Source organism: Lithobates pipiens, unplaced genomic scaffold (genome assembly GCF_037356315.1).
Source record: "Lithobates pipiens isolate NorthernLeopardFrog02 unplaced genomic scaffold, aLitPip1_a1.2 Scaffold_25, whole genome shotgun sequence".
In the NCBI taxonomy this organism is placed as follows: domain Eukaryota; kingdom Metazoa; phylum Chordata; class Amphibia; order Anura; family Ranidae; genus Lithobates; species Lithobates pipiens.
The window spans coordinates 223,774,773-223,801,476 of NW_027507787.1; the positions used below are offsets into that span (position 1 = coordinate 223,774,773).

Consider the following 26,704-nt stretch of genomic DNA (forward strand, 5'->3'; position numbering starts at 1 on the left):
AGTCAGAAGTCTGGACACACTTCTTGTTCAGCCTGGAGGATTAGCAATGGCCCTGGTGTGATTAGCTGCAGCCCTTACCCATGTCTGCCTCCTCTGCCTCCTTCCTAAGGTAAGGTGGCCTCTGATTGCTGCTGCATTCCCGTCCATCTCCCATGCAGGGGGGCCCACATTCCCATCCATCTCCCATGCAGGGGGGGCCCGCATTCCCGTCCATCTCCCATGCAGGGGGGGCCCGCATTCCCATCCATCTCCCATGTGGAGGGGGGGTCACCGCATTCCTGTCCATCTTCCTCATGGGGGGTTGTCCAATGCATTCCGTGGGGGGAAATTGCCACATTCCCGTCTATCTCCTGCCATCAAAATATTGAGCACCTACCTCCACTGCACCTTAGGAAGCTGTAGTTACCTGCAAAAGGCTAAGGGAAGCTTATTTAAGCAGTCTGGTGGGCTTCTTTTGGCTGGTTTCACCCCGAAAGTTTCACACACTGATTTAAGCAGTGCTTTAGAGCTGTTTTAGTGCTGTTTCAGCCACTAGCGGGGTGGTTTTAACCCCAAAAAAAGTGTTACCCCAAATACAGCACTGCCAACTTGCCCAAATATGCTGCTTGCAGGACTTTTTAGGAAAGTTCCGCAAGCACTCCACCGTGAAAAGACACACTGGTATGAATGGGAGGCAGTTTTTAGGCGCTAAAGCGCCTGAAAACCGTCCCGGTGTGAAAGGGGTCTTACTGTCTTGGGTGTCTTAAATTTTAGGATGCTCCCACAACCCTTGTTGTAAGCATCTTCAAAATAATACAACAGAGAGTATTAGACTCCCTTGTAAAAGCCATAACTGGTGTACAGGTATTGGAACTAAAGCCTGCGTTCACATCAAGCAGTTTACCCAGAGATATAAGAAACTGTAATGTGGTTTAGCTTCCCAGCATGAACCAAAAACTGAAATATGCAATTTTTGTAAAATGCTGGAGGGTTTAAAAACTTTCTAATCAATCCCTCCACTGACCAGTGATTTACATCTCCAGCCTGCTTTCCTTAGGGCTCATGTACACATAGACTATACTGACCGCCAAATGCGGAAAAACACAAAACCCAGGAAAATTGCGCCACAATTTTACTGCGACTTTGACGCGTTTTGCGGCCTATACTGAACACAAATCTTCCATGTTCAGGAGAGAGAGGTTGAACCTTTGATAACCGCAGCATCTTCTAAACTCTTGTAAAGGCCTATAGTATGTGTGCATAGACACATAGGCTTTTATGGAGCTGAGTTTAGGATCTTTGACACAAAATGCCAAAAGCTTCTAAATTTAAGTTTAGAAGCTGTAGTGTACATGATCCCTTAATGAATTTTCAGATTTGTTTATATTGTAAATATCAATGTTGTAATCTCTATGTTCCAGGGAGGAGTGGAAGATGACATTTCCCTATCAGCCTATGTAACAATCGCATTGCTGGAATCTGGTGTATCTGTAGAGGTAAGAGATTGCATCATGGAAATATTATGGTTGATCTCATATTAAAACATAGAGAGGACATAGGGGCTCATCTTATAGTCATATCTACCATAACATGCTTGAGGCCCTAAGGAGCATCCACACTGCCCCACTGCAGTTTGGCTACAGCACAGGTGTGGCGCAGTGTACCTATGCTTTCCCATAGACTTCTATTATATCCTGCCTTTTTGCGACATTTTCTGAAAGCATACCAAAGATGCAGCATGCAGATCTTTTGGTTCGCTTTGAAAAAAATACTCCAAAATGCAAGATATAATAGAAGTCTATGGGAAGCTGGAGGTAACCTGCTTGAAAACCATGGTTACACTGCTCTGCACCCATGCTGCAGCCAAACCACATTGGGGCAGTGTGAAAGCACCCTTATGCCGCGGACACACAATCAGACATTCCTACAACAACATACCGTGTTTTTTTTCCAACGGATGTTGGCTCAAACTTGTCTTGCACACACACGGTCACACAAAGTTGGTTGGAAATTCCGAACGTCAAGAACGGGGTGACGTACAAAACGTACAACGAGCCAAGAAAAATGAAGTTCAATCGCCAGTGCTGCCCTTCTGCTTGATTCACATGATCTGAATTTGCACAAACGGATTTTGTTGTCGGAAAAATTTGAGAACCAGATCTCAAATTTTAATGTGACGGTGGAGCTACACACGGTCGGAATTTCCGACAAAAGGCTCCCATCGAACATTTTCGAAAAAAGCCGACCGTGTGCATTAGAGTTATAGAAGCAAAATAAGAGAACACACTACCAAGCAACAATGTTTACAATTTTGGAAGAGATGGAGAATGCAAGACTCACATGACCATGTATTAGAGATATATTGGAATTTCAGCAGCCAAAATTTGGATGATTCGAATATTCTTAAGAAAATATGTCAGGAAATGAACTAAACCAAGCTGGTTATTCAAATAAAAAAATAACATACTAAAATTGTATTCTGATCCAGGACCCTCTGATCAGGGACGCAGCGTCCTGTCTGCAGAAGGAAGCTGTGAATGTGACCAATGTATACACCTTGGCTCTTCTTGCCTACACCTTTACTTTGTGCAAAGAAACGGAGATCAGGAAAATAGTATTCGACAAACTGGATGAAAAGGCTCTGAAAGGAGGTAAGTACTGATGGAGTATGTCTACCATGGAACTTCTGTCTGCTGCTTTCTCCTGTATTTGATGTAAAAAATAAATACATTTGGAGAAGCGCATAAGAAAAGGAATGTTCATAGTAACCAGTAATTGATAAATGTGATCTCCTGGAACATATTAAAAACTGCAATAAATGAAGGTTTACAATAATGTCAATAAATATATTTTTAAGTTCAACTAGTGTAAGTATTTGCATTTGACTCAGTATCAGCCTGCCATAATTCCCTGTACAGCAGAGCTTTCACTAGGAGAAGGAAGAGCAGCACTAAGAACCCTTCAGGTGTGCTGTAGCGCTATAAAGCTGGAATTTCGAGGCAAGCCAGATGTCTTGCTGGCTTTTCTGGGTTTTGCTTAAGTGTTTGGTATTATTATTATTATTATTACAATTATCGATTTATATAGCGCCAACAGTTTACGCAGCGCTTTACAATGTATAGGGGGGACAACACAATTACAGTACAATAAAAAAGGTACAGGAGGGCCCGGCTCGTAGAGCTTACATTCTAAAGGGAGGGGGTGGTGGTACAAAAGGAAATAGCTGCAGAGAATTATTATTATTATTATTCATTATTTATATAGCGCCAGCAATTTACGCACCGCTTTACAATATAAAAAGGAGACAATACAGTTAAAATACAATAAAATACAAGAGGATTAAGAGGGCCCTGCTCAGAAGAGCTTACAATCTAATAGGGTGGGGCAGGTGGTACAAAAGGTTATAACTGTTGTGAATGACCTGATGGAAGTGGTAGGAGATTAGTTTGAGACGTGATAAGCTTCCCTGAATAGATGAGTTTTCAGGGATCGCCTGAAGGTAGCAAGAGTAGGGGATAGCCGGACCAGTGGAGGTAGAGAGTTCCAGAGGATTGGAGAGGCTCTGGAGAAATCCTGGAGACGAGTGTGGGAGGAGGAGATGAGAGAGCTTGAGAGTAGGAGGTCATGATTTGTGTAGGAGAATGATTTGATGAGGCATTAACCACTTCCCACCTGGCCAATGTATATAAACGGCTGGGTGGGTGCTCTCTCCTTCTGAGTGGACGTTCAGGAACACCCCTCAGATGGAGGGGGATCACGCACATGCGGGCACGGTCCCAATGCTCTTGTGTCACCCGGACACGGCGCATCTCCAATCGGCTAGAGGGCTCTATGATTGGCCCTCCTGATCACATAACGGCCGTGTCCAATCACAGTTGTCATGTGATGTAAACACAGAGCCGGTTGCTAGGCAATCCACTCTCCTCTCCTCACACAGAAATTGTCCGTGAGGAGAGGAGAGCGGATCACCGCAGCCGGCTGGTGATCAGTGAGTATTTTACAGATTTTTACACACTGATCATCAACCTAGTGTCCCCACACAATGTAAAACACACATGTCCCCACACAATGTCCCCAAAGCACATGTCCCCAAATTATAAAATCATATGTCCCACTAAAATCACATGTCCCAATGATTACCTGCACACGTATGTCCGTAATCATCTGCGCAGATCTGTACATGATCATATGCGTACATATGTCCGCGATCACACAAACTAATTATTATCCACTGAATGTAATTTTTTTTTTAAAGACATGTAGCAGAATACAGTTTGGCTTAAATTTATGACACAATTCGATTTTATTGGATTTGTTTTAAAATAGAAAGAAGAAAATATTGTTTTTTTTTTCAAAATTTTCTGCGCTTTTTTCGCTTATATTGCAAAAAATTAAAAACGGAGTTGCAAATAAATACCACCAAAAGAAAGCTCTATTTGTGCGAACAAAATGATAAAAATTTAATTTGAGTACAGGGTAACAATTGTCAATGAAAGTGCGAGAGCGCTGAAAGCTGAAAATTGGTCTGGGGAGGAAGGGTGGCAAAAGTGCCCTGTATTGATGTGGTTAATAAAGCATAATTCAATAAAACAACAGTGCGCTAAAATCAACCTCCTATTACTGTGGCACAATAGTGATATTGCACATCCCAAAATTACAAATTCTATGCAGAAAAAAGTGTCTGATAAATTACTCCTGTGTAAACAATATTCAAACGCCACCTGAGTATGGATAGCCTGTTCATCTCCTAGGGCAATAGGTGTATTCCGTTTTTCATTAAAATCAGTCCATAAATCAGTGTCCAGCTGATTTCTTTTTATTTCCTCTAAGGTTCTCAGTGTAAGATGGTTCTCAAATAAAAATAGAAAAAAACAATCATTGTGCAGCGCTTATGATAATGTTAATCTGAAATACGAGGTTATTTCACTCACATTTGTTTGAACCAATCAGCGCATATAAAGCGATCAGTTGCACATAGCAAGTGACTCCACATCTAGTATGTTGAAACCCTGTAGATGTGGTCACTAGGTTCGTCCCGACATGTTGTCACATGTCACTTGAAAAAAGTCACCTGACATGTGACGCAACGCGTCGGGAGAAGCGTTGCGTCAGATTCACACTATCTTAAGCAATGCACAATGATTTGTTTTTTCTACTTTTATTTGAGAACCATCCTACACTGAGAACCTTAGAGGAAATAGAAAGAAATCAGCTGGACATTGATTTATGGACTGATTTTAATGAAAAATGGAATACACCTATTGCCTTAGAAGGTGAACAGGCTATCCATACTCAGGTGGCATTTGAATATTGTTTACACAGGAGTAATTTATCAGACACTTTTTTCTGCATAGAATTTGTAATTTTAGGATGTGCAATATCAGTATTGTGCCACAGTAATAGGAGGCTGATTTTAGCGCACTGTTGTTTTATTGAATTATCACTTTGTGTGTGGTGTCAGAACACTATTTTAATGGTTGCAGCTGTAATCATTTATTTATCTTTTATTATCACCATATTTATTCATCAGTGCTTAAGTATATTTATTTTAATAGTATTAATAGAGCATACATTTTCATTAATTAAGTTGTTTTTTTTTTGCTAAGAAATTTGTGCTAATTATATATAAATGTGGATTACAAGTCTAGAGGTGAATCTTCTTTGGGGGTATCCTCATCATTTACAGTTATTTAAAGGGAAACAATAGCAGAAGGTTTTGGAACCCACCTGATCACTTTCTCTCTCCAGAACAGTTGTGTGTGAGAGTCCAACACTGCTACATAGAAATTATATGGTTGTCCAATTTTGCCAAATATAATTTGATTTGGGAGACTGTTCATGTGCATATATTATTTTTTATATTAGTGTAAGCTTCTTTTTTTTTTTTACTCTTTTATAGAAGGACAGATACACTGGGAACGTGAGTCTACTCCATCCTCTGATACCCCACACTTGCACAGAGCTGCAACTGCAGAGGTGGAGATGGCTGCCTATGTCTTACTGGCTGTGCTGTCTCAACCTGAGCCTGATCTGGACAAAGCTACAAAGATTGTCAAATGGCTGGGCAAACAACAGAACCCCAATGGAGGCTTCTCATCTACACAGGTAACAGATAAAAAGTGTGCCCACGATGTGGTACACCAATGGCCATCTGAGGGTAGCGCTACCTCATGTAGAAGAGACAAGTGGCTCCAAAATCCCCAGACAGTCTCAGGACTAATCAAAACCTCCCGCCTAAAACACACAATTGTTTTGGCTTTTAGGCAGGGTAGGGTGATTGTCACATCCTCCATGTTTCCCCCCTCATTGGGCACCAAGCAAGAGTCACATGATAAGCCTACCCCGAGAGGAGTTCTTCTGGGCAACAATAGGCACCTGTGATGAGTTCACTTTGCTCTGCACATAAGGTACCTTTGCTCTTGTGCCATTTTCATCAATGCCCTGGGATAAGGCTGAGGCTACCGTGGGGGGGGATACTCGACCTTAAGGTGGGCCTCTACTTTTAGAGATGAACGTACACCGTGTAAACTTGCACCATAGCTGTTCTCCAGTCCTGTTCTCTGGGGTTCCTGTGACGGGTACACCCTCTCTGTAACTTGCATTTAGGAGGGACACGTTGAGCCTAGTTCATTTTCACCTGTCCAGCATTTCCACTACAGTTCCCCAGTTGCAGAGTGAGCCCCACAGTGCACTTCCACTTCTGTTGCTATGGGAGACAGAGCGCTGGAGAACCGAAAACATCTGCCCCACTGCTAGAGGCCATTTCACCTGCAAAAGGCATAAGCTTCCAACAGGCTGCTTGTTAGACATATTTTACCCTAAGTACCCACTGGTGTCTTCTCACTATATTACTTCCATACTGATGTCTTCATATCCCAAGTACCTTAGTGATCTGAACCATGGGATGGTGCCAGTTATTTACATCACATCCCTTTAGTAACTTCCGGCCAGATGGGAACAAGGTTAGAAAACATTACTTGAAAAAGTGCAAAAGGCATTACAAAGTCCAACATTGAGAGATATAATTTCTTCCTACATCCCAAACCCAAGTTCAGACTTGTGTAGTGCCCCAGCATACCTGCAAAATTAGTGTAATTACAGAGTCCAAAAAGGCATTCTCCAGCAGATGGTGCCTACAGAGCGAACCACAAGTTCTGATGACTTTAAATCCCAGTAGTAACAAGCAACATCCTTCTGCTCCTTGCAGATGTTGATCTTTGTCTCACTCCTTTACAGGCACCAGATCTTTCTTCTGCAAGGGGAACTTTCTCTCTGGGGTTCTTGGTCCCAGGCTCCCTGGACTTCAGCCTAGACCTCAACCTCTCTGCTTTGGACCTCTGTCCCTATTTTATAACACAAGATCATTGGGTTGAACCCACAGAAATACCCGCCAAAAAGACCAATGAACTGGGAAAGCATTAACTCCTACCCTCCCAACTGGTACAGCACCAAACTGACTATTTTCACCCAGCTTACAGGCTCAATGACTCAATTTAATTTGTACGCAAAAGGGGATACCCCTTTAACAAATAAAAACTGATGGAAACATAATATATTGACAGCCATAACACACATTTACGGTACCCTTCTTTAATAGTGCTGAGATGTACAAAAACATTTGTTGCATGTAACCTTTTGTAGCATGAAAACTACATCTATTCTTGCTTAAAGTGGTTGTAAAGGCCTAATGGTTTTTACCTTGATGCACCATGTGATAAATACTTACCTGAGCCCGATTTATTGATCCAGCACTGTGCCCAAGAGCAGCGGGGCTCTTCTTTCACTCTCTCCTCGCAGGACATGGAGGCAGCAGCAGGAGAAGAGATCTCCGACAGGACACCCATGCAGGCGCGCTCCCATATCCTGCTGCTGCATCTGCTGACACAAACCACAGGACTCGCCCCCCCCTCCGGTGCCCGCATCATTGGATTTGATTGACAGCAGTGGGAGCCAATGGCTGCACTGCAATCAATCTATCAAATCAGGACACAAGACACCGGTCGAAGCTGGTGCACTCGTTCCCGTTGTGGCTCAGGTAAGTATAAAGGGGGCTCGGGGGCACTGCTGCAGTAAAGATAAGGTTTAAGGTGAAAAACGGCGAGGGTTTACAACCCCTTTAAGTTATATTGGTGAACTGTTTAGTCTACTGAATTCTATTGTGATATCCTTTGTATATAACGTCTATGCATTTTCTCTTTATAGGACACAGTCGTGGCTCTCCAGGCTATGGCCAAGTATGCAGAGGCTACATACAGTGACAAGGGAGCTATAACAGTGACTGTTACTTCCAAGACAGGATTTTTGGAGAAGTTCCATGTAGACAAGAATAACCGACTTCTCCTCCAGAGAAGGACACTACCAACCATTCCCGGAGAGTACACAGTGACTGCTACAGGAGAAGGTTGTGTCTCTGTACAGGTACCTGGGAAATCCCATATATTTCTTCTGTTCCATCCATTCTGCAATCATCTAATTTTGCTATCCTTTCCTTGTAGACAGTTCTTAGATTCAACACCCCAGTGGTAAGAAATGAGGCCACCTTTGCAGTCGGTGTTGAGGTAACACCAAAAGAAAGTGTGAAACACCCAGTGAAAGACCTTGGACTTCATATAACTGCTCAGTAAGTCAACCTGTGTTTATAGTTAGCATCATATAAGAGTTCATAATTAACTTAATTACCTAAATTTTTACAAAAAGTATCCTCTGAGCACAGGTTCTTTTGGGACGGGTTCACATATATGCGGCTATGGTTCCCAGCATGGGGTCTGGTGCGTCCCTGTTCACCAGTTCAAGTGAGAATGAGGTCCCAATTTTTGCCTGAATTCACAGCTGAACCAGACCCAAAGACGCACAGGACCCTTTTGGAATGAGAGACGTGGCTGCCCCCGACCTTTGTGAACCGGCTTTATTGCGAGCTGAGCACACTTGCATGTCATGTGAATTGGATGTGGGAAAACCTGCATCCAATTCGCACATATGTGAACCCAGCCTAATGCCCTGTACACAAGACAGGATTTTCCAACAACAAAAACTTGCCTTGCATACACGCGGTCACACAAATGTTGTCGGAAATTCCGAACATCAAGAACGCGGTGACGTACAACACGTACGACGAGCCGAGAAAAATGTAATTCAATAGCCAGTGCAGCTCCTCTGCTTAATTCCGAGCATGTGTGGACTTTTGTGCATCGGAATTGTGTACACACGCTCGGAATTTCCGACAACAAGTTTTGTTGTCGAAAAATTTGAGAACCAGATCTCAAAGATTTGTTGGTGGAAATTCCAACAACAAATGTTCTATGGAGCATACACACGGTCGGACTTTCCGACAACAAGCTCACATCCAACATTTGTTGTTAGAAAATCATATCGTGTGTACAGGGCGTAAGAGTATACCATACATACAATACAATGTAGATTACTGGGAAAAGCAATACCTAGAGACATTTTGCTGTGTCTTACAATTTAGTAAATTATTGTTTTATGAACAATATTGAAATGATACAGTTTTTTTTTTCATTTTATTTTATTTTTATTTTTATTAAATTTACAGCTGTCTCGGGTATTTGCTACTTTAATAATTTATTTCTAATAATTCAGTAGTCTTACAACAGTCCTGTATGGGTGATTATAACTATAATCTTCATCATCCAAAATACAGAACACAGAATACTTTATGAATCCCAAAGGGAAATTGTTACGACACAGACACGCTTAACAAAGACAACACAAGATCACAACAATAGACTGAACAAGATGCAAAAACAACCAAATTAACACCAAATAACAAAATTAAAACTACCCTACAAATAAAACATCCATACAATTAAAATACAACATAGAATAAATAACACAGAATAAAATAACAGGCAAACTACCAAATACAAATAAGACACCACTTTCTCTATCACCACCCCAGATAATAACCAACACAATACCAACATACTTTAAAAAAAAATTCTGATCAAAAACAACCAGAATTAAACCTTCACCTTCAGCCCTCACAGAAAAGAATTATATATCTTGATCGCCACAGGCAAAAATGATTTCCTGTGGTGCCTTGTGGATGTAAAAATCAGTCACTGATGGTACTCCGCAGACTGACCAGCATATTGTGGAGTGGGTGGGAGGAGTCATACATTATTACAGGTCCGGGGTACAGAGGAGTGGAGAGAGTACCTGGACCCCCAAATACTGCATCTAGTTTGCCCTTCAAAATTATTTGATTCTGTTGTATGTTTTATCAACATTAGGGATGAGCCAAACACCCTCCTGTTCGGTTCGCAGCAGAACATGCGAACAGGCAAAAAATGTGTTTGAACACGCGAACGCTGACGCGAACACCGCTAAAGTCTATGGGACACAAACATGAATAATCAAAAGTGCTAATTTTGAAGGCTTATATGCAAGTTATTGCTATAAAAAGTGTTTGGGGACCCGGGTCCTGCCCCAGGGGACATGTATCAATGCAAAAAAAAGTTTAAAAAATGTCGTTTTTTTTCGGGAGCAGTGATTTTAATAATGCTTAAAGTGAAACAATAAAAGTGAATTATTCCTTTAAATTTTGTTCTTGGGGAGGGGGGGCTGTCTATAGTATGCCTGTAAGGTGGCACATGTTTCCCATGTTTTAGAACAGTCCTAGAGCAAAATGACATTTCTAAATGAAAAAAAGTCATTTAAAACTACTCGTTTGTCGGGTCTTAGCAATACAGATAAAAGTCATTGAAAAAAAACAGCATGGGATTCCTGGCATGGGATGATGGCCCTTCAGGTCTGGTATGGAACCCTGAGACAAAATGTAAAAGAAAATGGCATAGGGCCCCTCAAAATCCATACCAGACCTGAATTAAGGGGAACCCCATGCCAAAAATGGTGTGAAAAGCACCCCCAAAGCACCTTGTCCCCATGTTGATGGGGACAAGGGCCTCATCCTCACAACCCTTGCCCAGGGGTCTGCGGGCAGGGGGATTATCGGAATTTGGAAGCCCCCTTTAACCCTTTAACAAGGGGACCTCCAGATCCTGGCCTCCCCCTGTGTGAAATGGTAAAGGGTACCCATACCATTTCACAAAAAAAGTATGAAAATTTTAAAAATGACAAAACAAGTCCTTTATTAAAAAATTTTAAAATACAACTGTCCCACGAAGTCCATTCATCTTCTTCTCTCGCTCCAACTGACCGAAAAAAAAAAGAAGCCGCACGCTGCCACCGATCTGCCTCCATGGGAGGCACCCGCAGTAATGACCGACCTCTCAGATGACAGCTCTTTTATAACTGTGGATGGGGCCACACAATCACGTTGCCGGGTGACCCCACCCCCTCTGGTGCACAGGGGCATCCCTATGCCTTCCCATAGCATCAGAGGGGGCAGGGCCATAGGAATGTCCCCGTGCATCAAAGGGGGCAGACTGGGGAGCATGTGGCCTGGTACGGTTCAGGAGTTAGGGCACTCTCATGTCCCCCCTCTTTTCCTGCAGCGTGCCAGGTTGTGTGCTCGGTTAAGGGTCTGGTATGGGTTTTTGGTGGGACCCCACACCTTTTTTTTCCTTACATTTTGGTTCGGGGTTCCCTTTAATATTCATACCAGACCCAAAGTGCCTGGTATTGGACTGTGGGGGAATCCCATGCCATTTTTATCATTGAACTTTTATGTGTATTGCCAAGACCTGACAATTAATTATAGCTGCAAGTACTTTTAAATGACTTTTTTTCCTTTAGAAATGTCATTTTGATCGCAGACTGTTCTAAACATGGGCATTGTTTCACTTTTAAGCATTATTAAAATCACTACCCCGGAAAAAATGGAAAAACTTTTTTTTGCATTGACGTCCCCTGGGGCAGGACCCAGGTCCCCAAATACTTTTTATCACAATATCATCTATATTAACCCCCCTAGCGGTAATCCCGAGTCTGGCTCGGGTTGGGAATTTACTGATAGAAGCGGTAGCCCCGAGCCAGACTCGGGATCGCTTCGCTGGATGCAGGGGAGGACACAGTAAGACTTACTTACCTTGTCCCCTGGATCCAGCGATGTCCTCCGCGCTGTGTGATCGAGCTGTCCTCCGCTCGATTCACCGTGCCAAATGCCGCTGAGCTCTATTCCCTGAGACGTTACGGTGCACGGGATCGCAGAACGGCGGCAAATTCAAAAAGGTAAAAACACACAAAACACACACAGCACTGTAATCCTACAGGTTACAGTGCTGTATTAACCACTTCAATACTGGGCACTTAAACACTTTCCTGCCCAGACCAATTTTGAGCTTTCAGCGCTGTCGCACTTTGAATGACAATTGCGCGGTCATGCTACACTGTACCCAAATGAAATTTGTATCATTTTTTTCCCACAAATAGAGCTTTCTTTTGGTGGTATTTGATCACCTCTACGGTTTTTATTTTTTGCTAAACAAATAAAAAAATACCGAAAATTTTGAAAAAAAAATGTTTTTTTTTGTTTCAGTTTCAAAACTTTGCAAATAAGTAAGTTTTCTCCTTCACTGATGGGCACTGATGGGGTTACACTGATGGGCAATGATAAGGCGGCACTGATGGGCACCGATGAAGTGGCACTGATGAGGTGGCATTGATGGACACCGATATGTGGCACTGATAGGCGGCACTGATGGGTGGCACTGTTGGGCGACACGGATGGGCACTGATAGGTGGCACAAATTGGCACGGATTGGCATGGATGGGCATGGATAAGTGGCACAGGTGGGCATGGGTTAGGCGGCACAGGTGGGCATGGGTAGGCGGCACAGGTGGGCATGGGTAGGCGGCACAGGTGGGCATGGGTAGGCACTGATAGGCGGCACAGATGGGAACTGATAGGCAGCATAGTATTATAATATATTGCACTAATGGATGCCAATCAGTGCCAATCAATAATGCATGCCAATCAGTGATGCCCATTGTGGGAACTGATTGGCATCCATTATGGGCACTGATTGGCATCCATTGTGGCACTGACTAGAACCCCTGGTGGTCTAGGGTGGCATACCTTGGCATCCCTGGTGGTCTGGTGGCGTCCCTGGTGGTCCAGTGTGGGCATCCTCGGGGGGGCTGTGCTGATAATCGATCAGCACAGACCCCCCCTGTCAGAGGAGCAGCCGATCGGCTCTCCTCTACTCGCGTCTGACAGACGCGAGTGAGGAAAAGCCGATCACCGGCTTTTCCTATTTACACTGTAATCAGCCGTGATTGGACACGGCTGATCACGTGGTAAAGAGTCTCCGTCGGAGACTCTTTACCGAGATCGTAGTTGCCGGGTGTTAGACTGACACCCGGCAACAACAATCGCCGCGATGCGCGCCCCCGGGGGCGCGCAGCGGCTCATAATCCTGATCACGTCATATGACGTCCGGTCAGGATTATGAAACCACTTTGCCGCCGTCCATTTGCTATAGGGCGGACGGCAAGTGGTTAAAAAATACACACCCCCTTTGTCCCTAGTGGTCTGTGCAGTGCCCTGCATGCACTTTTATATTATAAATACAGTTTTTTTTCTGCCTGAAATTTGGAGATTGTCCATAGCAACCAAAACGTGTCCCTTTTTCAGTGTTTTAGGATTTGATTACATTATTGAATAATTTTTATTATTCTTTATTATATTATAAACTTTATCATACCCGGGATGTCTGCTAGACTCTGGTTTGAACAGATTTAAGAGCGTTATTCCTAAGAAGTACAGGACTACAAAATAAAAGCCAGATTTCCATACAACATAATTGTACTGCTTTCAGCACCTTATTCCAGACTGAATCATACCACCAGGGAGGTTAACCTTTAAAATTAGCACTTTTGATTTTTCCCATAGACTTTTAAAGGGTGTTTCGCGGCTTTTGAATTTGCCGCAAACACCCCAAATTGTCCGCTATTCGGCGAGCAGCCAATGTTCAAGTCGAACTCATGTTCGGCCCGAACATAAAGCTCATCCCTAATCAGCACTTTCATTACTGTGTATTGTGTATGTCATTTGCTCCTATTGAGGTACAGCCTTAATAGGAACAAATCACATACACAATAATCAAGCACAAGTCGCAGAGGTGTGCACAACAGCAGCGAGCAGCGGGATGCAGCCTTACGGTGGACTGTGTGGGGAAGCCAGCGGAGTGTTAGGCAGGCTGCAGACAGTAGGGAAACCAGCAGCCGTGGCTTTGCTCTAGGTGGCAATGCGCCCTAGGCAGCTGCCTAGTTCTCCTAGTGGTAGGAGGCACTCATGATGACAATAAAAGTAACCAAATCCTGTAGCTGCACTAAGATTACAAAAAAAGAGAAAGATGACAGAACATACAGCTATAAAGCTCTGCAGGATAATAAACAAAAGAAAAATAGAAATGATGATGACTTCATAACTGTAATTTCTGGGATGTTTTGGGGGTCTCATGCTGAACAATAAAATCACGCTACAACTTTTTTAAAATATTTGCAGATACACAGGGGCTCGAAAGACATCCAACATGGCTATTATAGAGGTGAAGATGTTGTCTGGCTATATTCCTGTACAGAGCTCACTAACAGAGGTAAGTCATTCCCATTTCCCTTTGTGTTTGGATTTTATGGGGTTTTATTATATTTAGGGGCAAGAGAATTCAATACAATAAATACTGAAAAGATTGTCATATAACATTAGGCAATTTCGGTCTGATTTCAACATCTAGGTGTTGATTGTTTTACAGGATATAGAACAGCCTTTCTCAACTTTTTCAACACAGAGGAACCCTTGAAATAGTTCTCCGGACTCGGGGAACCCCTGCTTAAAATTAGAAATCTACAACTCATGATACATTAGTGTGATGGTCAGTGGAAAGAATGGTCCTTGCACTTGTGGTCATTGGGAAGAATTACCTCCTTACAGATAGCTAAAACGATCAATGGTGTCGGTGGGAACTTATCTGAGAGGCAGAAATTGCCCAATGCTGAAGGAACCCCTAGCAACCTTTGGAGGAACCTTAGGGTTCCACGGAACCCTGGTTGAGAATCATTGGTCTAGACAGTGAAAACAGGTAGCTTTGCTGAAAGAGGTCTTGCAGTAATCTGAAATCCTTTTGCTAATTCCCTATAATTCAGCCTACTATTAGTTCTAAGAGACCTTGGCACCAACTTAAAAAAAAAAAATGCAAAACCACAGAGAACTCAAGTATTTTAAATGCATTTTGCAGCATTTTCCTAGCATGAGTGATTTTTTTTGTTATTCAGTTGCCTTTAAGCTTGTGCGAAAATATTACTTCCTCTGGAGACGTCAGTTCCCTCTTCTAGGGGTATATCATTATTTGCTATGCTGGCCTAACTACTCCTTTCAACTCCTCGCATGACCTTTTATGTGTCTGCTGGGGAAGAAGTAAAGGGGAACTCTATAGTGAAGTCTTTCTTAAGCCCCGTACACACGAGAGGACTTATGTCCGACAGACTTCCGAAGGAGTTCCGTCGGAGTTCTGCTGGAAATTCCGACGGAGTTCTGACAGACTTTTCGGCTGAGTGGACTTGGCCACACACAATCACACTAAACTCCGACGGATTCGAACGTGATGACGTACGACTGGATTCGAATAAGGAAGTTGATAGCCAGTAGCCAATAGCTACCCTAGCGTCGGTTTTAGTCCGTCGGAATAGCATACACACGAGCAAATTTTTCGAAGGGACCGGGTCCGGCGGAGTTCCTTCGGAAAAATTTGAAGCATGTTCCATATTCTAAAGTCCTTCGGACTTTGGCGAGTCAAAAGTCCGTTGCAGCCCACACACGATCGAATAGTCTGACGGACTCAGTCCGTCGGACTTTGGATGTTGAAAAGTCCGCTCGTGTGTACGGGGCTTTAAGCTTTTTTTCCTCAGAAGAACTTTTGAAACTATTTTCAGGTCTTGGGGAAAACCTGCTAAAACCAATTAATTGACAGTCATTGGCCAATGGGAAGAATGCCCCCTTACAGGGGTAATTAGTATACCACACTTACAGTCAACCAAAATATCATTGAGGTCATGCAGCTGGCTCTACCAAGTGATTTCCTTTCTCAACAACTATGCAGGGAGGTTTCTCCGCTAGGCCAGATTTAGATCTGGGGGGGGGCAGGGCACTTGAGGTTTGCGGGGCCCCTTATACATAGAGTTGGTTTACATTTGCGATGACAGTCACACATTTTTAAAATGCACAACACGATGTCACTTGAGCTGCCAAAGTAATTATACATGTTATATTATTTTATTAATATTTATTTTGTAATATTTTATATAATTTTTATATTGTTTTATATAATTTTTGTATAAAGGGAGGCCTCTTCTGTCAGTGGATGCCAGGGCAGTGACCCCTTTTTGCCCCCATTTAAATCCAACACTACTCTCAGTAACAGCTCAAATTATTGGTTGAACTAGACGGACTTGTGTCTTTCTTCAACCAGACTAACTAGTAACCTCTGGAGGAACCATAAAGTTCCATAGAACCTTAGCTAAGTGTCAGTTCTGAGTCTGCTGAGCTTTTGGATGGCAACCAAAAAGAAGATTTTCAGGTAAGAAACATGCATAAAAAACATTAAATGACCATATAAATTTACTGGAAGATTGTTGGTGAAATGAATGGTCTGGTGACAGAATCTCTATAACTGGCTTCTACCCAGACTGGTTCTTCTGTGTGTGGGGTAATATAATAATATAATATACTGAATATACACAATATAAAATAAAATATACAAAATAACCCTAGGGCCATCCTAAAAGACATTTAGGAAACACAATTCTGGCTTTTAAAGTCAGAATTCTGAGAAGTCACAAAAAGTCACAAATTATGTATAATAATATATGTAATGATTAATATTAAAATTCTGAGTTTCAACATCAGAATTCTGACACTAAAAGTCACATTTCTCAGTTTTAAAGTTAGAATTTTGAGATTAAAAGTCAGATCTTTGTTTCATAAATGTATTTTAGGATGGCCCAGCCTAGTAGTGGCAATGGTTACCATAGACATTTCATAATCATCAGACTTTTCTGATTTTAGAAGGATCAGCTGATAATTATGCAATGTCTTTGGGTACCTTAAAAAGTAAACTTTCTCTACTGACTCTTACCTATAAGTAAGCGGTCACCCGTAAGTGACGTCATATCGGCTCAGCCCAGTCATAGAGCTGGAGCCCGCGAACCCGGAAGCAAGAAGGGTGAAGATGGAAGTGGCTGCAGGGTTTCAAAGAAAGTTACATACTAGCACGTTATGACTTTACCTTGCAGGAAAAAAAAAAACGTCCAGCGATATACAACCGCTTTAATACAATCACATGTGTATTGTACTGTGTATTGTACTGTGGAGTCCTAATACTTTCTAACACATACAGTATTTTCTGTTCACAGATGGAGAAAAAACATGGGATCCAACGATGTGAGGTCAACAATGACTTGGTGACATTTTATCTGAATGAGGTTTGGATTTACTGTATTTAGATTTTTTGTGTCTATATGCATTAACATGTTTAAGTATAACTAAAGGCAAAACAGGTGTAGAAACAAACACTATGAGATACAGAAGGGCATTCAGAGGTACTACCCACAAATAGCAGCACTAAATAATATGCTAACGATATTTCAAATGTAATGCACAAAATCTATTAAAACACATACCATAAAATTGCTACACCTTTTAACATGTAAACAGATATAAAAATGTGCATGCTCACACCTCTGTGATGGCCAACTCTTCTCTATGTGTGTATATATATATATATATATATATATATATATATATATATATATATATATATACACATATATATATATATATATATATATATACACATATATATATATATATATATATATATATATATATATATATATATATATATATATATATATATATATATATATATATATACATATATATATATATATATATATATATATATATATATATATATATATATATATATATATATACACACACACAGAATGGCGATCTGCCTTGCTTACATAGACAGACTGCTGTTCTGTCTCCCTCACATTTTTGTAAATCTTTTATTCTAACTTTTTATGTGACAACACTGAAGAAATAACACTTTACTGCAATGTAAAGTAGTAAGTATACGGCGTGTATATCAGTGTAAATTTGCTGTCCCCTCAACATATCTCAACACACAGCCATTAATGTCTAAACCACTGGCAACAAAAGTGAGTACACCCCTAAGTGAAAATGTCCAAATTGGGCCCAAAGTGTCAATATTTTGTTTGGCTACAATTATTTTCCAGCACTGCCTTAACCCTTTGGGGCATGGAGTTCACCACAGCTTCACAGGTTGCCACTGGAGTCCGCTTACACTCCTCCATGACGACATCACGGAACTGGTGGATGTTAGAGACCTTGTGCTCCTCCACCTTCTATTTGAGGATGTCCCACAGATGCTCAATAGGGTTTAGGTCTGGAGACATGCTCAGCCAGTCCATCACCTTTACCCTCAGCTTCTTTAGCAAGACAGTGGTCATCTTCGAGGTGTGTTTGGGGTCGTTATCATGTTGAAATACTGCCCTGTGGCCCAGGCTCTGAAGGGAGGGGATTACGCTCTGCTTCAGTATGTCACAGTACATGTTGGCATTCATGGTTCCCTCAATGAACTGTAGATCCCCAGTGCCGGCAGCACTCATGCAGCCCCAGACCATGACACTCCCACCACCATACTTGACTGTAGGCAAGACACACTTGTCTTTGTCCTCCTCACCTGGTTGCGGCCCCGACACATGCTTGACACATCTGAACCAAATAAGTTTATCTTGATCTCATCAGACCACAGGACATGGTTCCTGTAATCCATGTCCTTATGTCTTGTACACAGTCGGAAATTCCGACGGAAAAGGTCCGATTGGATTATATTGTCGGAAAATCCAATCATGTGTGGGCTCTATCGGACTTTTTCCGTCGGAAATTCCAACAGAAAAAAATTGAGAGCAGGATCTCAAATTTTCCGCTTGTTTGTAGAGAATTCCAATCGGACAAAGTGCCACGCATGCTCAGATCAAATTACGAGACCAAAGCTATTGGCTAATAGCCTCAACGTAGTCCCTTCATAACGCACGAACGCCATCACGTTCCGAACGTTCGGATTTTCCGACAACTTTGTCCGACCGTGTGTATGCAACACACGTTTAGGACAAAATCCATTGGAATGTCCGACCATGTGTACAAGGCTTTAGTCTGCTTGTCTTCAGTAAACTGTTTGCAGGCTTTCTTGTGCATCATCTTTTGGGACGACAGCCATGCAGAACAATTTGATGCAGTGTGTGGCGTATGGTCCGAAAACCGACAGGCTGACCCCCCACCCCCATCCCTTCAACCTCTACAGCAATGCTGGCAGCATTCATCTATTTCCCAACCTCTGGGAAATATGACTTTATATAAGAAGACAACCTCAGGATATGACACTGAGCACGTGCACTCAACTTCTTTGGTCGACCATGGAGAGGCCTGTTCTGAGTGGACCCTGCCCTGTTAAAACACTGTATGGCCACCGTGCTGCAGCTCAGTTTCAGGGTCTTGGGAATCTTCTTATAGCCTAGGCCATCTTTATGTAGAGCAGCAATTCTTGCCAATGCCATGTTGAACTTCCAGTGACCAGTATGAGAGACTGAGAGTGATAATACCAAATTTAACATTCACATCTGAGACCTTGTAACATTAATGAGTCACATGACACCGGGAAGGGAAAATGGCTAATTGGGGCCAATTTGGGCATTTTCACTTAGGGGTGTACTCACTTTTGTTGCCACCTGGTTACACCCTCATGATTTTAGAACTTTTTGGACATTTGTTTTTTTTTGGTGGATTTTTAGTTTACATCACAGTTTATATATAATACATTCAAGTTAGGAGTATCATTCAATTAGATTGTATCACTTATTTTTCTCAATACATGGTCACACATGCTGAGATTATTTAAAGGAACAGCGCACCATTCGCTTTTTGTTTAGTGTTTATATTCCTGCCCAGGATTTGGGTTGCAGCAGTTCATTATCAGACCAGCGCAGAAATACATTTTTTGTTTATTTGAAGTCCTCCAACACACTTATTTGTTGTGAAAGGGACAGAAACAGTGACTTCATTTTCAGCAAATGTTATTAGACGTTATTTTGTCCTCTATTGTTTGGATATATTCAGCCCTGATTTGGGTCTTCTTGTCTCCTTAGATAGGACATGATCCTGTACATATCGACATCCAGATAGAACAGGACATCGAGGTTACAGACCAGAAGCCTGGTATTGTGAGAGTGTATGATTATTATGAGACAGGTGAGATGTGATATTAGCATTAGACTCCGTCATTAAATATTTCCAGTTTTAGATTTTCATACAAACAGTTGTACAAAAAAGTCTGGTCATCACACTCAATAATGCCTACAAAGACTTCAAAATTGTATGTGATTTTGACATTCAGCTTTGGAACGAACATAATTTCCCATTCAAAACCACATACGGTACATTGAAAAAAGGGTAGAAGTCTCTGTGGTCAATAATGAAGGTAAAAAGTCATAATATGTACCATCATCCAGAATTTGAAAATAAAGAGATCGTTAGCTTGGTCCCCAACCAAGCTTCCCAAGAGAAAAGGGGCAATTGGACAGTCTCGGCAAGGTAAGGCAAATACATTCAATGGTGTAGGCAGATAAATGAAAGTACTACAAAAGTTTATTAATACAAAAATAATCATCATTTATAGGTTAAAAACATGATAACAGTCCATATATATCACCAAGACAATGATCCCCAAACAGAGGAGACCGCAATGGGATAGTTGATCACGGATAACATCTCAACTAGTTTCGTGGACTATTGCCACTTCATCAGGAGGGTATCTGTAATTTGATTAACAGAAGATCAAGAACAGTAAGGGTCCTTTCACACGGGGCGGATCAGTTCTGATCCGCCCCGTGGATATCCGTTTGCTCAGCGGGGATCACTCCGCCGATCCCCGCTGAGCAGGGAGATGACAGCTCCGTCTCTGCACACTGCGCAGGGACGGACCTGTCACAGCGCCGCTCTCCCCTATGGGAGATCGGATGACGACGGACCGCAGTGCCCGTCGTCATCCGATCCGATCCGCAGACGGATGGAAAAATAGCTTTTTCCTCCGTTACACTTTTTCGGATCGGAGCGGGTCGGATGTCAGCGGACATGTCACCGCTGACATCCGACGCTCCATAGACCTCTATGGAGCACCCGTTCAGGTCCGCCTGAAAAACTGACAGGCGGGCCTGAACGGGACATCAGTGTGAAAGAGGCCTATAACTCTACCAAGAACATAAACAATAGCAAAGTTTAATGCAACATGTCAATTAAGTGAAATATTATATATAGAAAGGGGAAGAGCGATACTGCTTACACACATCCCTGCGGGCACGGGTACAAGGCGTCACCATCAATCATACTGTACGTTGTTAGAAATTAGTTAATTTAAGGCAAAATTCCCATCTTGCTACTTCAAATTTTTCTTGTCACTAGGACCAAAAATAAACATTGTTTTCACCTCATTAATGATTAGAAAACTCAACCAATGTTCTAAAAACAAAGCTTTTGTAAATGGCTTGATGTTATTGTGAGGTAATAATATAGGGGTGAGACCCCAAAATTCAAAAAGCAGAGGTGCCCATAGGTTAGAAAGAAACTGCCAAGTGTGTTCCTCACACCGGGTAGGTATTTATTGGTCATAAAACAAGTAAAACACTCCATCAAGGTGTTGATTGGCTCTTTATCAGGAAAAGATGTAAAGCAAACAGTGTAGAATAAAATAATATAATTCAGTTCCGCAATCGAACAAATTAAAATAAATAGGTTACAAAAGAATATAGTTAAAATAGTCAAAGTGGATGTTTTCTGTTTACAGATAGGTACAGGTTAGACCACTGCAATGATAATTTAAAAAAATAAAATAAAATATTGTTTGAAACAAAAGATGTCTATGATCATATAATAATACACATACAGTAACATTATGTATAAATAAGTATGTAAAAAAAAAAAGATATCTTAGAACAGGAAATGAAACATGTTGTAAGTAAGTCGGTAAAAAAAAAAAAAATCTTGTAACAGGAAATGAAAAAATAAATATATATATATTTATTTAAATTATATAATATATATATATAATAAATAAATAAATATATATATATATTTATTTTTTCATTTCCTGTTATAAGATATTTTTTTTTTTTTACATACTTATTTACAACATACAATTTTGCTTCTCCATAGATATAGTACAATGAAGGCTGAAAAAATAAAACAAATGCAGCCACCTCATCCAAGGACTGGTAAACTGAAATATAGATAGATACTTTTATAATGCAAAGTTACATACAGTTACATAGTTAGTCAGGCACCCTGCCTTTGGCCAATTATGGCTCTCGCAGCAGAGCGCGCCGTGATTGGCCAAAGCATGCAGGTTAGGTGCATGCTTCGGCCAATCATCACACATCAATGCACACGCTTGAATTTGCCAAGAACGTCCCATAATATTATTCGCTGTTCGGCGAACACCAGATGTTCAAGTTAAAGTTACGTTCAACTCCAACATCGAGCTCCTCCCTACTCACCATGTATAAATATATAAGTTGTCCAATATTGTTAACTTGATGTTGAGTTATACACTTTGAGGTCATTACACAGGACACGGGGGCACTCTTTACATCTGGAGGAAAAAAGAGATTTAGCCTTTACATGTGGAAAGGATTTTTCACAGTAAGAGCTGTGAAAATGTGGAATAGGCTCCCTCAAAAACTAGCAGATAGTTATAAAAATAGAGCTGGATGCATTCCTAAATGCACAAAATATAACTGAATACTAACATTTTCAGGTAATAAAACCAGGGGTTGTTAATCCAGGGAATATCCCTATGTCTTCTGGGGAATCGGAAAGTAATTTTTTTTTCCCCTGCTGAAGTGAATTGGATCATGCTTTATTGGAATTTTTATTTGTCTTCCTCAGGATCAACTGTGGGTATAGATTTATGTATGTGGAGGTTTGCTATTCTTTCTTTCTGTAGGTTGAACTAGATGGACTTGTGTCGTTTCTTTCAACCTGACTAACTATGTAACCGTATGTAAGTTTGCATTATAAAAGTATCTATCTATATTTTAGTTTACCGGTTCTTGGATGAGGTGGCTGCATTTGTTTTATTTTTTTCAGCCTTCATAGTACTATATCTATGGAGAAGCAACGTTGTCGCCAGGGCTCAAATCCTGCGGGAACGCATGGGAACGGAGTTCCTGTACTTTTTCCACAACAGAAACTCAGTTCCCATTAGCAGCCGTGTCCTGCAAGACTTTGAAGTACGTGAGCTGTGTGGCAGGTACTACGCCAGCAGCCGCCGACACAGCTCACAATAGTAAGTGCTGCACACCTGACCATTCAGGCATTACCAGTAGGGGGCCCCATGACAGCTTACGCTTCGATCTACCTGTCAATCACAGCTAGCTGGCAGGTAGATCAGGTCTAGGTCTAGCTGACGGGTAGATCAGCTATTCTGCTCACAGGACATGCAGGGAGAGAGGTGAGCTGAGGGAGGAACATCAGTTTGGGGTGGTAAGCTGAGCACAATACCTGGCAAAGTTTAATGACAGGATGGAAGTTGATGTGGAAATATGTGAAGGGTTGGAATAGCAGCGAGTGTGTGTTGGAGCCCCTAAGCAGGAACACATCACTATCTCCCCAAGCATTCTGTCCAGATAATGTGCAGTTCATTTATGACCTTTCCTTTTAACCCTGTGTTATCCAAACTCTGTTCAATGAAAAGTGTAAACTCACCACATAAACACTCTATATACAAAATAACATTCCCCAATAAAGATCAGAACATGATGTTCACATTTGCATGGAAGCACAATTGGATGAATAATGATTATTCAGAGAATTAACGTATTTATGTTTATTGAGGATCGTTTTTGTTTTATGTACTAACAGTTAAGCTTTATACACGCAATACGAAAATTGGATGAAAAATACCACTTTTGAAGCGTTTGTGCATATGAGCGTATCATTTATTTTTTTTGGTGGGGAGTGTATCTTGGGTGGGAGTTCCTAGACTTTTTTTCCTAGGACTTGACCCCTGGTTGTCGCCCTAAGACAGGATTACAGAACATTCCTGCCCATCTTTGAAAAATAGGGGAAGGTGTTTTGTAGATTTTAGTGTAGCATTGTTAGTTCACTGCAGTTAGAAGCTTGCTGGTTTTCTGGCAGGATCAATTGGTGGTTTTGCTGTTAACGACACATAAAAAAGGCTTTAAATGGTATATTTCACAAACCAAGAGGAAACAATTGAGAGAAGTTTATTGTTAGATAAACTTTACATTAGCTAATAAAAGAGATGATGTAAAGACCAAACATTCTGTTTCATTTGATGACTTACACAGTACAACACTCAGCTGCTACATTTACCGTTTCAGTTATTATACATTTGAATGAAAACACTTACAGTGTCCTACCTGTCTCTGTTTTTTAGTTCATGAAGCCTTTGCAGAATACAACTCTCCCTTGTAGCTCTGGTAAGTGCATTTATTCTGTATCCAGTTTTTCATATTCCGACCAGCACAGAGCCTCATGTACTTGGATTACTACAGAAGAGCGCTCAGTCATTCAGCTTCCAAGAGTAAGGCCTCATGCAAAAACAAGCTGCGCGGCCACTACCAACGCCAGGAAAAAGTTGCTTTGATCAGCGTTTCTCCACCTCTATTCAAAATCAATGGTTCCTTATGAGAGCCGTCTTAACTGGTCCGAATTTCAGCCCCTTGATTTAAATAAAAGACGCATCCAAGTTGGATAATGATGATCCGACTTGTGGTGCGACTTGTGCTCTGAGTATCTTGAGGGGGAATCCCACAGCAAAAATGAAAAAAAAAATGGCATGGTCTCCCCAAGATCCATTCCAGGCCCTTCAAGTCTGCTATGGATCTTGAAAGGGAACCTCATGCCAAATTGAAAAAAAAATGTGGCATGCCCCCCCCCCAGACCATACCAGACCTTTCGGTCTGGTATGAATTTTGCCTAAAAAAAAAATGGTGTGGGTCCCCCCCCCCCCAAAATGCATACCAGACCCTTATCCTAGTATGCAGCCCATCAGGTCAGGGAAGAGGAGGTAAGCAAGTGCCCCTCCCTGCTGGACCATACAAGGCCACATGCCCTCAACGTGGGGGGGGGGGGGTGTGTGGGTGCTTTGGGGCAGGTGAGGCTCTGTGCCCCCCACCCCAAAGAACCTTGTCCCCATATATATTGATGAGGAAAAGGGCCTCCTTCTCACAACCCTGGGTGGTGGTTGTGGGGGTCTGCGGCAAGAGGCTTATCAGAATATGGAAATCCCCTTTAAGAAGATAGATAGGATGAACAGTTAAGGCTCAGAAGGCTATCAGAATATTTACTAACTTGCATAGCTAATTGTTTGCTTGTACATGATGTCTGAAAAAGGGGGTTTCTCCGCATTATCTCCTTCGGAGTATTTACAGTGATCCCGTGCAATACTAGTGTCCAAAGGTTGTGCTCAGTGTCCCTAAAGCACTACCTTGCCTGTGCTCAAGGATGAAAAGGACTGTTAAAGAAAATAACTGAATATAAACAGGTAACCAATGACTGTCTTCACTCTATCACCATAACATTCATAGCCTGAATGGTCTAAAGACAGTGCATTTCCTGTTCATCTGAATCTTGTCAGAGCATTCACAAACACCAAGAGCTCACAATGCAACTGGAAGATTTCTTTTTATTACATTGGCACTCCCATATTTGTGATGCAACAGAGCAAATGGTAAGGCATGCATTGGATATTGTGTGACCTGGAACAGGAAGTTGTCTTGTCCCTTTGGGAATAGGGACAGGCTAGCTGTAGAAATATATGGACAAAGGGGAATCGATCAGCCATGACATCACAAACTACAACCACGACATGTGAGCCCATCGTTACAAAGTAACAAAACAGGGGATTTAACTACACTAATGCATAATTAAAGCAACAAAAACGTTTGCGTACAATGCCTTTAAAGCATTTCAGATTAGTCCCCACTGACCTAGCCAGAGAAATTTCTCCAGGACTGCTGGGACATACTACCAATTAGTTTTCAACTACTGTAACAAAAATGTGGTACATTCACAACCCCTTTAACACTTTTTATCTCCCCACTGTAGTGTGCCACCACATAGAGGCTTTGGTATTGATCATTCTTATGAAGATACTGATCTGTACAACTAAAATATGTCTGTTTCTCCTCCTTGTGTCAGGAGACTATAACCACTTAAAGACCAGCCACAGCAGTTGTACTGCGGCAGGTCGGCTCTCATGGGGGAATCGCCGTCATGATACGTCAGTCACTTTAAGACCACAGGGGGGCATGCATGCACTCCCGCAGCATGATGCTGGAGCCGATGGGCGTGCCCGGTGACCACAATGCCTGCTGGCCACCTGTGATCACTCCTGAGAGAAATAGAATAAGGATCCGTCTATGTAAACAGACAAATCCCTGTTCTGTCAGGGGAGGATAGACAGATCATCTGTTCCTAGTGATTAGGAACAGTGATCTCTCTCCTCCTCTAGTCACTACACTGCCCCCACAGTTAGAAACACCTCTCTAGGGAACAATTAACCCCTCGATCACCCCCTAGTGTTAACCCCTTCCCTGCCAGTGACATTTATACAGTAATCAGTGGCTATTTATAGCTCTGATCGCTTTCAATGGTGCCAAAAAAGTGTCAAAGGTGTCTGATCTGTCCGCCACAATG

At 41.8% G+C, this 26,704-nt stretch overlaps 1 protein-coding gene across 1 annotated transcript in view; it reads left to right on the top strand.

The window, feature by feature from the left end:
- The window catches only part of LOC143930915 (alpha-2-macroglobulin-like protein 1), a 139,133-nt gene that overhangs the window by 111,541 nt on the left and 888 nt on the right, over positions 1-26,704 (top strand). The window contains exons 27-35 of the mRNA XM_077455601.1: positions 1,401-1,475; positions 2,468-2,630; positions 5,879-6,084; positions 8,182-8,397; positions 8,475-8,599; positions 14,411-14,501; positions 17,314-17,382; positions 20,134-20,236; positions 24,441-24,483. Coding sequence (XP_077311727.1) covers positions 1,401-1,475; positions 2,468-2,630; positions 5,879-6,084; positions 8,182-8,397; positions 8,475-8,599; positions 14,411-14,501; positions 17,314-17,382; positions 20,134-20,236; positions 24,441-24,478 — 1,086 coding nt within the window. The 3' untranslated portion in view covers positions 24,479-24,483. The remainder of the gene's footprint in view (positions 1-1,400; positions 1,476-2,467; positions 2,631-5,878; positions 6,085-8,181; positions 8,398-8,474; positions 8,600-14,410; positions 14,502-17,313; positions 17,383-20,133; positions 20,237-24,440; positions 24,484-26,704) is intronic.